The 14,852-nt window shown below is 35.8% G+C and overlaps 1 protein-coding gene across 1 annotated transcript in view; it reads left to right on the top strand.

The window, feature by feature from the left end:
• Positions 1–14,011, top strand: part of SPRED1 (sprouty related EVH1 domain containing 1) — a 116,040-nt gene extending 102,029 nt beyond the window's left edge. Inside the window, exons 6-7 of the mRNA XM_021695377.2 lie at positions 9,025–9,126; positions 12,255–14,011. Of these exons, the coding sequence (XP_021551052.1) occupies positions 9,025–9,126; positions 12,255–12,905 (753 nt within the window). The 3' untranslated portion in view covers positions 12,906–14,011. The remainder of the gene's footprint in view (positions 1–9,024; positions 9,127–12,254) is intronic.
• The last annotated feature ends 841 nt before the right edge of the window (positions 14,012–14,852 follow it).

Genomic DNA, 14,852 nt, shown 5'->3' on the forward strand with positions numbered 1-14,852 from the left:
CTCTCGCTACGTATCTCTTTGTCAAATAAATAAATAAAATCTTAAAAAAAAAAGCTACAGTAGATACTAGCTATGCATTTAATAAGTAATTACAGAAGTTTCTTAACAGGATTAATGTACACTTGCATTTGGCACAGTCCTGTTATAGTGGTATACCATTTGTCCATTTGGATGTCACCCAATAGGCCTCACAGAGGAATTTCCCATATTACAGAATCTGGCCTTAAACTTGAAGGTCAGAAACTATATTTTGTCAGGATGTTAAGACTGGAGTCCTCTTTCATGACGTAAAATAATCAAATTTAAGAAAAATGGTTTATAAAAATTAGAATGTAAAATTTAAGCCATCATGTGGACTGTATGTAGTACTAGTGGTAGCTTGTTTAGTACATTGTCTACATAAAATAGATCTTCATAAGATATTAGATCATTGCCAAAATCTAGCTTCATGCGAATATGCTCAACAGAGTACTTACATGCTTTGAATGTTTAATTGCCTTTGACTGGATAGCTTGATGGATCCTTCTCTACAGCAGAACAGTCTTGCCAAAAGGACTAGACTGTTTCCTTGCTGTCAAGAAATATGAAGAGTCTGAGATTTTTATCCTGGCTAACAGGTTAACCCGCCAGTTGTATGGATGCTGACAGAAGACAAGACTGGTAGATGAGAGACAAAGGTCATTATTACTCACAGCACAATAAAGTAGCGTGAGCTTCATGTTTGTGCTGGTCCCCTGGCCTTCCAACTCCCATGGGGATGGCGCTGAGCTGCTCAGGTAGATGTTGCACACTCAGTGGGTTTGCATCACAGCATTGGAACCGTGGGCTTAGGGAACCCAAAGTCTTTTATAAAGGACAGTAAGTTTTGCCTGACTTTTGCCAGGGAGGGAGACAGTGTCATAGTCATATACTGGATACTAAACAAACATAACTGAAAACTGGGAAGACACTATGTTTCAGTGGTCTCACTTTACACACATCTTTGCATAGAAATAGTCTGAAATAAAGGCAAACAGTGCCTCTCCTCACTAGGTCTGCAGAAATGAGACCTAAGGAGAATTATTACCTAATACTAGCTGAAAAAACACTAGGTTTTTCCTCAAGTTATGCTTAGGTAGGCATTGTAAGTGTTTGTCTTTGACTCATTTTCAGTGCTTCCATGGGCTATTTAAATCCTTTTCATGGATAGGTACGTTCTTTCAAAATGCTAATGCTCTCAGTCAGGTATTAGGTCAGTTAGGTCTAATAGACCTAGAAGCTAGCATTATAGCTCTTTTACTCAATTTTGCTTACTTTCAAGTTCCTGAAGGTCATTTCATTGTGGACAAATAAAGCCGCATGTATCAATGAGCTTCTGATAGAAAATTTATGACGTATTTAGTACTTAGAAAGCAATATATATAATGAACACCTGAGAAACCAGCAAACAAAGAAATGAGCACCCCCAGTCCCATTCCCTTGCTTCATTCTGGAGGTAACCATTATCTTAGATTTTGTTTACTTTGCATTCCTGTGCTTTTCTTGGTAGCTCAACCACTTATTTCTTCTTCTTTGGCCAGTGGATATTTCAGTTGTTTCCATATTTTTGTTGTTATTAGGCATACTGCTAGTGCAAACTTTCTTGTTCCAACTATTCATATGCAAGACTTTCTTCAGGGTGTATAGGAATGGGCTTTTGACATTGGTGTGTACAGAAGGCTCTGAACAAATTAGACAAATTAGTCTATAGGATTCATGTGCTCTATGAGTAAGAGATACTGAGCATTTGCAAGATTATAGAAATAGCTGTGATTGTTCCTTTATAAAATGGTTTTAATTAAGTGGTCTTCTATGACCTTGTTCCTGAGTAATCTGAGTAATAAAATTTTCAGTGACATTTCTCCATTTTTAGTTTTATTTATGGGCAATATCTCTTAGCTAATGGTAGTTTTTCACTCTCTTTAAGGAGGTTTTGATGAATAGATATTCTAAATTTTAATGCAACTGAATTTATCATTCTTTTTCCTGATGGTGTTTCTACAAATTCCTCCCTATTTTTGTCTCAAAGGTTTTCTCCCTATTCTAAAAGTTTTAAATTTTTGTTTGTAACCCACTTCAAACTAATTTCTGTGGTAGTGATCCAGTTTTATTTTTTCCATATAGATAATAGATAATTAATTGTTCCCACACCATTTATTGGATTCCTTCCCCCACTGATAAGCAGTGCCATATCTTCATATATCAAGTTGCATGTTTTGAATCCTTTTTTAAAATCTGATCAAATGCTTACTTCATTTTGTGTTTACTTCAGATCCCATTTTCTTCGTGACACCTTCCCAGACCATTGAATCCATGGTGATTTCTTCTCCTGTTAACTCCTGAATTCTTACACATTCCACCTTAAGTTATAATTACATAACTTTGTAAGCTTATGCTTTATCCTTTTACCTCAGTGAGGATAAGAACCATTTTTCTACTTTATCATGCTTTCCATAGTGCCTAGTATTATATATTTTTTAGGAAATCAAATATAGTTGCATACTGAAACTAAAAGGAAAACTGAATGGGAAATGTCAGCTCATAATTTTTCACACTATATAGAAATAGGTAGACATAGGAGGATGCATAATAAAGACAGGTTAGAGAAAGTAAACTCCATAATCCAGAAATTGTACTTCATCCCACATTAATCATTTAGTCCTTCCTCATAATTAAAATTGGAATGCTTCTGTTTCTCTTTATGATCCTACTATGTGATTAAAGTGCTAAAGTAAAATTTTAAAACTGTAGGAAACAAGGCTGGGAATGAAATAACTTATTTAAGTCCTTAACTATTTTATTTTCTTTTAGAGAGAGAGAGAAAGAGAGCATGAGCAGGGGGGAGGGGGAGAGGGAGAAGCAGACTCTAAGCAGGAAGCCTGATGTGGAACTCGATCCTGGGACCCTGGGATCATGACCTGAGCTGAAGGCAAACGCCTAACCAACTGAGCCACCCAGGCACCCCTGTCCTTAACTATTTTTATTAAACTTCTTTTTTGTTTAAGATACTACTAAGTAGGTGGTTCATGTTGGATATGCCCATTCAAATTCATTATTGAGTTGAAGTATACAAACTTTTTAATCCAGCAATTCTACTTTTAGGAATTTGTGATGCAGATATGCCTGGACATGTGTATTAAAAATAAATATAAAGATATTTGTTCAGTTGTGTTTATAACAGCAAAAGCTGGGGAAAAGTCTGTGTATATTAATCAGACTAGTTAAATAAATTATTCATTCAATGGAATATTAAGATGCTATTAAGCTGCTATTAAAAGAAAAGCTATATGTATAAACAGAGAAGGGTATCTGTAACGTAACAAGTGTAAGGAAGCACTAAATTTTTAAAGATCCACATAAATGCAGACATACATGAGTGTGTGTGTAAATACATAGCCCCAAAGTGGAAAGTACAGTTATAACTGATGAACTTACTTTGACATACCATAAGCACCCAAAATCCGTAATTTACGTTTGGGTTCGGTTTTGGTGTTTTGCATTCTGTGCATTCAGACAAATGTGTGACATGTATCCATCATTATGGTATCATAGAGTTTTTTATTGCCCTAAAAAATTCTCTATGTTCCGCCTATTCACCTCTACTCCACTCACCAAAACACAACTCCTGGTAACTTACCTTTTTACTATCTTTATAGTTTGCCTGTATCAGAAAGTCATATAGTTGGAATCATAAAGTTAATATAGCCTTTTCAGATTGGTTTCTTTCACTTAGTAATATGTATGTCAAATTCTTCCATGTCTTTTTTTCTAAATATTGAATAATATTCTATTGTCTGGGTATACCACACTTTATCCTTTCACCTACTGAAGGCCATCTTGGTTGCTTCCAAGTTTTAGCACTTATGAATAAAGTTGCTATAAACATTGTTGTGCTTATTTTTGCCTGGACATAAGATTTTGAATCTTTTGAGTAAATATCAAGGAGCACAATTGCTGGATCATATGGGAAGAATATGTTTAGTGTTATAAGAAATTACCAACTTGTCTTCCAAAGTATCTGTACCATTTTGAATTCCCACCAGCAGTCCTCTTGCTCCACATCCTTCCCAGCATTTGGCATTATCAGTGTTCTGCATACTGGCCGTTCTACTAGTTGTGTAGTGGAATCTCATTGTTTTAATTTTCATTTCCCTGATGACTTAAGGTATGTAGCATCTTCTCATTTGCTTACTTTCCATTTGTGTATCTTCCTTGGTGAAGTGTCGAGATCTTGGCCCATTTTTTTAATTGGGTTGTTTGTTTTTTTATTGTTGGTTTTTAACAATTCTTTGTATATTTTGGATAACAGGCCTTTATCAGATATCTTTTACAAATATTTTCTCCCAGTCTGTGGCTTGTCTTGTTATTTTCACATTGTATTTTGAAGAGCAGAAGTTTTTAATTTTAATGAAGTCCACCTTATGAGTTCTTTCTTTCATGGATTGTGCCTTTGGTGTTGTATCTCAAAAGTCATCCCCATTTCTCCGCATCCTCACCAACATCTGTCGTTTCCTGACTAGAGGGGAGGGGGGTAGGGGGATGGGTTAGCCTGGTGATGGGTATTAAAGAGGGCACGTATTGAATGGAGCACTGGGTGTTATATGCAAACAATGAATCAAGGAACACTACATCAAAAACTAATGATGTAATGTATGGTGATTAACATAACATTAAAATAAAATTTTTTTTAAAAAGCCATCACCGTTACCAGGGTCATCTGTTCTGTTCCACTGATCTATTTGTTCTTTTGTATCAACCACACTGTCTTGATTAATATAGCCTGGAAGTCAGGTAATGTCAGTCCTCCAGCTTTAATTCTCTTTCAATATTGTATTGGCTATTCTGGGTCTTTTGCCTCTTTCTATAAACTTTAGAATCAGTTTGTCAGTATCCACAAAATAATTTGCTGGGGGTTTACTTGGGACTGCATTGACTCTATAGACCAATTAGGGAAGAACTGACATCTTGACAATATTGAGTCTCCCAATCCATGAACATGGAATATCTCTGCATTTATTTTCTTTTATTTTGTTCATCAGCATTTTATAGTTTTGCTCATACAGATGTTATATACATATTTTGTTAGATGTATGCCCAAGTATTACATTTTGGGGAGTGCTAATGTGAATAGTACTGTGTTTTTAATGTCAAACTCTGTATGTTTATTGTTCATATATAGGAAAGTGATTGGCTTTTATATATAAATCTTGTATCCTGCAGCCTTTCTATAATTGTTTATTAGTTCTAGGAGTTGTTTTATCAGTTCTTTCAGATTTTCTACATAGATGATTATGTCACCTGTGAACAAGGACAGTTTTATTTCTTCCTTCTCAATCTATATACCTTTTATTTCCTTTTCTTGTCTTAGTGCATTAGCTAGACACTCTACCTTTGGATTTAATCTTCTTTTTCTAATTTCCTGTGGTCAAGACTTAGATTATTGATTTTAGGTCTTTCCTAATATATATATATGCATTTGATGCTATAAATTTCCCTGTAAACACTTCCTTCACTCTATCCCACAATTTTCATTTCATTTAGTTCAAAATACTTCTTGATTTCTGTTGATTTCTTCTTTGATCTACATGTTATTTAGAAGTGTGTTGTTTTGTTTAATCTCCATATATTTGGGGATTTTTCACTTACCCTTTTGTTGCTGACTTCTAGTTTAATTCCTTTGTGGTCTAAGAGCAGACATTGTGTAATTTCGGTTCTTTTAAATTCATTAAAATCTGTTTTATGGGGGTGCCTGGGTGGCTCAGTTGTTAGGCGTCTGCCTTCGGCTCAGGTCATGATCCCAGGGTCCTGGGATTGAGCCCCGCATTGGACTCCCTGCTCAGCGGGACGCTTGCTTCTCTCCCTCTCCCACTCCCCTTGCTTGTGTTCCCTCTCTCACTGTGTCTCTCTCTCTCAAATAAATAAAATCTTAAAAATAAATAAATAAAATAAAATAAAATCTGTTTTATGGCCCAGAATGTGGGCCAGAAATGTCTTGGTTAATGTTCATGTGAGCTTGAGAAAATATGTATTCTGCTATTGTTCAGTAGTCTATAGATGTCAGTTATATTCACTTGATTGATGGTGTTGAGTTCAGCTAGGTTCCTAATGATTTTCTGCCTGTTGGATCTGTCCATTTCTGATTGAAGGGTGTTGAAGTCTCCAGCTGTGGTAATAGGTACATCTCTTTTCTCCTTGCATTTCTATCAAGTTTTGCCTTGTGTAATTTAATGCTCTGTTCTTAAGCACTACGCATTAAGGATTGCAGGTCTTAGAAAATTAATCTCATAACATTATGTAATGCCCTCTTATTTTTTTTAAGATTTAATTTATTCCTTAGAGAGAGAGAGGACGCACAAGCAGGAGGAGAGGCAGAGGGAGATGGAGAAGCAGGCTCCCTGCTTGATGTGGGATTTGATCCCAGGACCCCAGGATCATGACCTGAACCAAAAGGCAGATGCTTAACCGACTGAGCCACCCAGCTGCTCCTTAATGCCCCTCTTTATGACCAATAACTTTCTTTGCTTTGAAGTCTGCCTTGTCTGAAATGAATTAAATTTGCTTTCTTTTGATTAGTATTAGCATAGTGTATTATTCTCTCTCCGTTTACTTTTACTCTATATGTGTCTTTATACTTATAGTACGTTTCTTGTAATTGGGTCTTAACTTTTTTATTCATTCTGGCAGTCTGTATTTTTTAATTGGTACCTTTAGGGCATTAACATTCAAAGTGATTATCGATACAGTAGGATTAATATCTATCATTTTTTTACAGTTTTCAATTTGTTGCCCTTGTTCTCTGTTTCTCTTTTTGTCTTTCACTTTCTGTCTTTTGTGGTTTCGTTCAACATTTTATATGTTTTATTTTCTCTCCTTTTTAGCATATAAGTTATATTTGTTTGTTTTTACCTTTTTTTATGGTCGCCCTGTGGTTTGCATCTGTGTCCATTTTCAAAGAACACTAAATCACTTTACAGGTATTGGGATTACCTGATAATAACAAAATAATCCTAACTCCTCCTTCCCATCTCTTATATCATTACTGTCATTTATTTCACTTTATATATGTGAGTATATATGTATATATATAATCATACATGAATGAATACATTGTTACTATTTTTGAATAAGCTATTCTCTGTTAGCTCAATTAAGAATCAGAAAAATTAAAATTGTATTTTATTGTGAAAAATTATTTTATTCTTTCCTCAGTGCTCCTTTACTCTTATGTAAATCTGAGTTTCTGATCTGTATTATTTTCCTTCTCTCTAAAGAATCTCATAACATTTCTTATGAGGCAGGTCTACTAGCAACAAATTTCTTCAGTTTTTATTTGCCTGAGAAAGTCTTTATATCTTTTTTGAAGTTTGTTTGCTTTTTGACAAGGTACGGAATTCTAGGTTGACAGATTTTTTTCTTTCAACACTTTAAATATTTTACTCCACTCTCTTCTTTCTTACATGGTTTCTGAGGAGAAGTCAGATGTAATTCTTTGCTCTTGTATAAGTAAGGAATTTTTTTGTTGTTCATTTTTCAGGATTTTTTCTATATCTTTGAGTTTTTATAGTTTGAAAATATTCTTAGGTGTAGTATGTTTTTTGGCATTTATCCTGCTTGGTGTTCTTTGAGTTTCCTGGGTCTGTGGTTTGGTGTCTGGCATTAATTTAGGTAAATTCTCAGTCATTACTATTTTAAATAGCTCAGAGATTTTTTTCCTCAGTCATGTCCAGTCTAATAAGTTCAGCAAAAGCACTCTTCATTTCTTAATGTTTGTGAACTCTAGCATTTCTTTTGGTTCCTTATTAGAATTTCTATCTCTTTCCTTGTATTGCTCATTTGTTCTTGCATGCTGTCTATCCATTAGAGCTTTTAGCATATTAATCATAGTTGTTTTAAATTCCTAGTCTGCTAATTCCAACATCCCTGCTGTATGTGGTTCTGATGCTTGTTCTATCTTTTCAAATTGCGTTTTTGCCTTTCAGTATATTTTACAGTTTTTTTTTTTTCTTAATAGCTACACATGATGTACTGGGTAAAAGGAACTGCTAGAAATAGGCCTTTAGTATGTGGTGGTGAGGTATGGGGGGGGTGGGGAAGCATTCTGTAGTCCTATGATTAGGTCTCAGTCTTTTAGAATGAGCCTGTGCTTCTGGACTGTTAACTCCACAAGTATTTCGCAGTTTTTTCTAACTTTTTAGTTGGGTCAGCTGGTTAGAGTTGACTAGAGTTGGCTCTTTGTCTTCTCCTAGGTCAGGTAGGCTCTGATAATATCCTAGGTCAGGCTCTGGTTCACTAGTTTCCTCCTGAGGGCAGACCTTTTTAAAAAAAAACAAACCAAAAACCGGAGTATTCTGGCATAGTTAAAAAATGGTTCCTTTTCCCATCCCCCTTCTGGAAGCATGCAAGGATTTTTCTGATATTTACTGCAAGAACTTGGTTGAGCTCCTGGTGGAGGTAAACACAACAAAAATTTGGGAGCTTCACTATGACTGGGTCCACTTAGAGTTTTTAACTCAGTGTGTACACTGAGCTCTGGCAACTCATCAATTATAGTTCAGGTTTTCCTACCTCAGCACTGGTTTCTATGGGAATTTCTCCTCATGAATCTGCTCTAGTGGTCTGTGACTCCCTTTATTTTCCTGTCTGTCTCCAATCTTGGAGGCAGGGGTTTGCACTGTGTCCTCCTCTCTCTTACGGATCTGAGAAGAGTTGGTCATATTTTTTCTATTTAGGTTTTTCACTTGTTAGGACAGAGTGGCAATTACTAAGTTCCTTACATGCAGAATCAGAAACCAGAAGTTCGTGTTACTTTCGAAGTTACAATTTAAATGTGTAAGGAATCGCCTAAGTTTAAATAATAGGATGATTCAAATAATGCTTTTTATTAAAACTATTTTGAAAGGCTTCACTACTAACAGGCTATGAAGTTTTGGAATACACACTGCATATAATTTTATTAAAAATAAATACATTCTCTTGTCACTTAAGTAGAAATTGTTTATATTTTAGATAACGTTCAGTCATCCGGGCCTAGACAGTCAGAGCAGAAGTATAGAATATGTACAACGACAAATATCCAAGGAATGTGGAAACCTAAAATCCCAAAATAGGGTAAGTGATCTTAGTTATCTTCTTTTTTTGTTGTTGTTGTTTTGTTTTTAGTGTTTTTATTTTTATTTTTTTTAAGATTTTATTTGAGAGAGAGAGCACAAGCAGGGACAGAGGCAGAGGGAGAGGGAGAAGCAGACTCTCTGCCTAGCAGGGAGCCTGATGCAGGACTCGATCCCAGGACCCTGGGCTCATGAGCTGAGCCCAAGGCAAATGCTTAATGACTGAGCCACCCAGGCACCCCTTAGTTTTATCTTCTGATATAGACTATAACTAATTAAAATATAAGTGAAATTTTTTAGTCTCCATGTAGCTGAATTATACTAGAAATTTTTTTTTCATGTGTACCTTTGCTGCATATATAATTATAAACATTATTACTTAAATTCCATCCAAGTTTCTGGTTTGAGTCTGGGGATTGCCACTGTGTATTTATCACCGAATAAAGCCAATAGAAATTATATATTGGTAATTTAAAAGACTGTATCCATCATTCCACCTTTAGCTCAGATCTGGAGGTTTTTTTTAGCCCCAGTTCCATAATATCTTGAGAATGGAAGTTTGCCTCAACCTGGATCAGGTGATTTCCTGTAGACCAGTCACTGTGTCCAGGGACTAGGACTGGGAGATACAAATGTGACTACAAGAAGCCCGCTTATATAGGTAAAGGGAAAGGTCGTTTTGATTTAGACCCCATTTGATTTATCCCCAAAAAGATATAATTTGCTCCTGGGCCTCAGGAAGACAATATACCCAAAAAGCGTGTGGGAGAAGGAGGAAGGAGAGGGAATGAGAACAAGCAGGTGTAGTGTGTTTTAAGTCATTTTCAGAGACTATATAGCCAAGCTATATGCATGTGTGTCTGTGTATTGGTTTGCTAGGGCTATCATAACAAAGTATCAGATGGAGTGGCTTGAACAAAAAAAATTATTTTCTCACAGTTCTGGAAACTGGAAGTCTAAAATCAAGATGTTGGCACATTTGGTTTCTTCTGAAGCTTCTCTTCCTGGCTTGTAAATGTCTACTTTTTGGCCATGTCCTCATATGGTCTTCCTTTTGTACACCCACATCTCTGGTGCCTCTCTGTATGTCCAAATTTCCTTTCCTTTTCTTTCTTTCCCTTTTTTTTTTTTTAAAGATTTATTTATTTATTTTAGAGAAAGAGTGAGAGAGAACACGTGTGAGCAGGGGGAGGGGCAAAGGAAGAGGGAAAGAATCTCCAGCAGACTGTTGGCTGAGCACAGAAATCCCACGACCCCAAGATCATAACTGAGCTGAAATCAAGAGTCAGAGACTTAACCGACTGAGCCACGCAGGCCCCCCCAGATTTCCTTTTCTTAAAAGGATACCAGATTGTATTGAGACCCATCGTAAGGACCTTATCTTAATGTAATCACCTTTAAAGGCCTTATATCCAAATGTTGTCACATTCTGAAGTATTGGTCTCAACATATGAATTTGGGAGTACACAGTTCAGCCCATAACATTCCGCCCTCTGGTTCTTCACATTCATCTCATCACAACAACCCAAAAGTTTTAACCCATTCTAGCATCAGTTCTAAGTCCTGCATCTTTTCTAAGTACCCTCTAAGTTGAGTGTGGGTGAGATGCAGGGTGTGTTTCATCCTAAGGCAAAATTCCTCTCCACCCGGGAACCTGTAAAGCAAGACAAATTACCTGCTTCCAAAATACCAGGATGGGAAAGGCATAGAATAGATACTCCCTTTTGAAAAGGGAGAAATCTTAGAAAGAAGAAAGCAGTCATGAGTCCTAAGCAAGTCTAAAACCTAGCAGGGCAAGTTCTGTGAGATTTTAAGGCTTGGGAATAATCCTCTTTGGCTCTGGCTCAGTATTTTGTCCTATGGGCCCAGCAGAGTGGTGACCCCAAATCCTTAGCAGTAGTGGGTGATAGCCTCATACCCAAGGTTCCAGGTTTTCTGGCCCACTGAAACTGAGGAGAGAGCCTCACCCTTGGGATCATTCTTTCCTTTTCTTAAAGGATAACGCATATTTTCAGTCAGAAAGCTCTATTTGCCAGTCCTGTAAATCCTAGAAGTCCAAAAAAGCTTTTCTTCGTTTCATGCTATCTCTGTTTCCTGTAGTCCTTTGTAGCAGCTTTGTAGCTGAGATAGTTGATTGGATTCAGGAATCACACCATAATCTCTTTATTATATGATTGGTTAGCCACACCTTTGGTATTCTCTCTAGAACATGCTTTCTCAATTTTTGCACTACCCATAGGCAAAGAATTTTCCAATTCTTCAAGATCTCCTTCCTTTTTGCTTAAAAATTTCTACTTCAGTTTATCCCTTTCCTCTCATATTTTAGTGTTAGCCATAAGGAGAAACTGAGCACCTTCAACACTTTGCTTAGAATCTCTGCCAGATATCCAAGTCCATCAGTCACAGGTTCTGTCTTCCATAAGACGCTAACATACAGTTCATCCACATTCTTTACCAATTTAAAACAAGTATCACCTTCCCCCCAGTTTCCAACATGTTCTTCATTTCCATCTGAGCCTTCACCAGAAGCACATTTAATGTCCATATTTCTAACAATAGTCTCTTCAAGGCTTTTTGTAACATGAACCTCAAAACTCTTTTAACTTCTACCCATTTCCAAAGGCGTTTCCACGTTTTTACGTACTTGTTAACAGCAACACTCCAATTCTTGGTATTAGAATCTGTATGAGTCAGGGTTCTCCTGAGAAACAGAACCAACTAGTTATGTATATATACACAGAGAGATATTTATTTTAAGGAACTGGTTCATGGAATAAGAAAGGTACATATGCAAAATATGCAGGTAGGCTAACAGGCTTGAGACCCGGGGAAGAGTTGCAATCCCATCCAAAAGCGGTCTGCTAGCAGAATTCTGTCTTGCTTGGGCTGGTCAACATTTATACTATTAAGGCCTTCAACTAATTGATGAAGTCTGTCTATGTTGTGGAAGATAATCTACTTCATTCATAATCCACCAACTTAAAGATTGATCTCATCCAAGCAACCATCTTCACTTAAACATCCAGAATAATGTTTGATCAAATATTTGGGCACTGCAGCCCAGCCAAATTGACATATAAAATTAACCTTCACCGTTCTTATCGCCGTTTTCATCTCTCTCCTTTTTAGGTCCCTTTGAAATCAATCCGACATGTCAGCTTTCAAGATGAAGATGAGATTGTCAGAATAAACCCTCGAGATATCTTAATACGTCGTTATGCAGACTACAGACATCCTGACATGTGGAAAAATGACTTAGAGAGAGATGATACTGATTCCAGTATTCAATTTTCTAAACCAGACAGTAAAAAATCAGACTATCTATACTCTTGTGGGGATGAAACTAAGTTAAGTTCACTCAAAGACTCTGTGGTATTTAAGACACAGCCTTCCTCATTAAAATTTAAGAAGTCAAAACGAAGAAAAGAAGATGGTGAACGTTCCCGCTGTGTATACTGCCAGGAAAGGTTTAATCATGAAGAAAACGGCAGGGGAAAATGTCAGGATGCTCCAGACCCTATTAAAAGATGCATATATCAAGTTAGTTGCATGCTCTGTGCAGAGAGCATGTTATATCATTGTATGTCAGACTCAGAGGGAGATTTCTCTGATCCCTGTTCATGTGACACTAGTGATGACAAGTTCTGCTTGCGATGGTTAGCCCTAGTAGCTTTGTCCTTCATCGTACCATGTATGTGCTGCTATGTCCCTTTGAGAATGTGCCATCGTTGTGGCGAGGCGTGTGGGTGCTGTGGTGGGAAGCATAAAGCTGCTGGGTGAAAGGATCCCATGCCAAAATGAGCTTAAAATCTTTGTTTCCAGGAATTAGCTAACTTGGATTTGTGGAAGCTTTTGGCAAGCAATAGGAAATCTTGCCTGGTATCATTGGGGCCACACGTGGAGGAAGCAGAACTCGTTAGTTCTTGGCATTTCACAAACGCTAGCCATGCCTAACTTTCTCCCTTCAGAGCATGGCATGTTTTGTTACAGGTTGTAAAGCGTATTTGCAAAAGGAAACCATTTCTGGTTATTGGCTATACAAAGTGAGCATAAAATATCCAACTTAAAAGGGATTAATTTTTGGCATTTTTGTATATTTATGCATTAGGTGATGGGACTTTTAAAGGTTTGAATTCATTAAGACATAAACTAAAAGTGCACTAGGGGACGGTTGTTTTCAATCTAAGAAAAGTTAACACTTGGGAATTGTAAGAAGTAAAATAAGTGCAACTAAATCATTTATTAGTTGTTTTTTGAAAGCGGTTTTATGTATAAATAACAAATGTTTATATTTAACTAAATATAAGGTACGAATTATCACATATTAAACTTTTCTTCCCCTTCCTAGTTCTGAAGTAGATGTACATATATCTACTGTCACATTCCATTATATTTTGAATATTTTACTCATCTAGTTAATAATGTTTTTATTCCATGTGAATGATTTGGTATTTTCATCTTCATTTCCCTTTGGCTACAGTTTATATTGAGTTCTATCTGTACATTCTGGTAATCTAAAATCTTTAAAAATATTCTAATAGCCTCGAGTGACCAATTTTTTTTTTTTAAAGCACAGATGTAATTGTGTAATGTTCTGATGGGAACGTAACACTTATTTTTATATAAAAAGAGACTGAGTAAACATTATAGAAAAAAGTGAGGTTTTGGGGTTGTTTTGTTTTTTGTGGTATTCAACCAGCAAGTTGTTTTCTTTCAGAGTTCCCTCCTTCAAAAAATCACATTGCATTTACAAATGTTTTACAAGGCAAAAAGTGTAACTGGATAGTCCATGTAAAAGTTTCCTCCTGAGATCTCCATTTATCATTCTGCTAAACTAGAATATGTTCAGCTGTGTTAATTTTTTAGCTTAATTCTCAGTGCTTATTATTCACATAACAATAACTTTTCCCAGTTGCATTTTATTTTATTTAAACTTGCCAAAAGCAGAATTATTTTATGTTAAAGTATATACTAAACTATCCCAGGAAAGTATTTAATCCAACATTGTGAATGAAATATCTTGTACATATAATTTTATTTCTTTTGCAGAGCATTGTATTACTGGATGTTTTATTTACAAAGTAGTTGGATAAATGTTCCAACAAATTGTTTAAAGTAGTTGGGGTCAATTTGTCTGGTTGGTTTGTTTTTTTGTTGGTTTTTGTTTTTGTTTTTTTTTTGTCTAAGTGTTACATTAAAACTCTAACAAGTAAAGGGTTCTTTAAGAACATTCCCTTAGAGGGATAAAGTTGAGAAGTGTGCCTTTTTTTTTAATGGCTTGAAGTTTCAGAAGTGATAAAATTAAAATCACACTACCATTTGAAGCTCATTTCTATGCAGGTTTTAAAATGTCATTTATGTATTGTTCTTTTTACATATCACACTTAAGCTTGTGTTAGCTTTCTTCTTTTGCCCCAGATCAAACTGAACAATGTATATAACACTATCTGTCTGTAAAATACTTTTTTTTAAAAAAGCATTTATATTTATATGACAGCTTGAACTGACAACATTGTGTATATAGATCATCTTTAAGTATTATTTCACATTGAAAAGAAGAAAAATATATTGATAACTATAGATGTTATGAAGAAGAGGTTATTTCTAGTTTTGTACTAAAAATCAATTGGATGAACTAAATCCAAAATATGACACTGTAGCAGCAGTTTTAAGACTTATTTTTACTGTTTATATAATTGAACACTGCTACACCAGATGATCTTCATC

The sequence above is a fragment of the Neomonachus schauinslandi genome, chromosome 9 (assembly GCF_002201575.2).
Source record: "Neomonachus schauinslandi chromosome 9, ASM220157v2, whole genome shotgun sequence".
Lineage (NCBI taxonomy): Eukaryota > Metazoa > Chordata > Mammalia > Carnivora > Phocidae > Neomonachus > Neomonachus schauinslandi.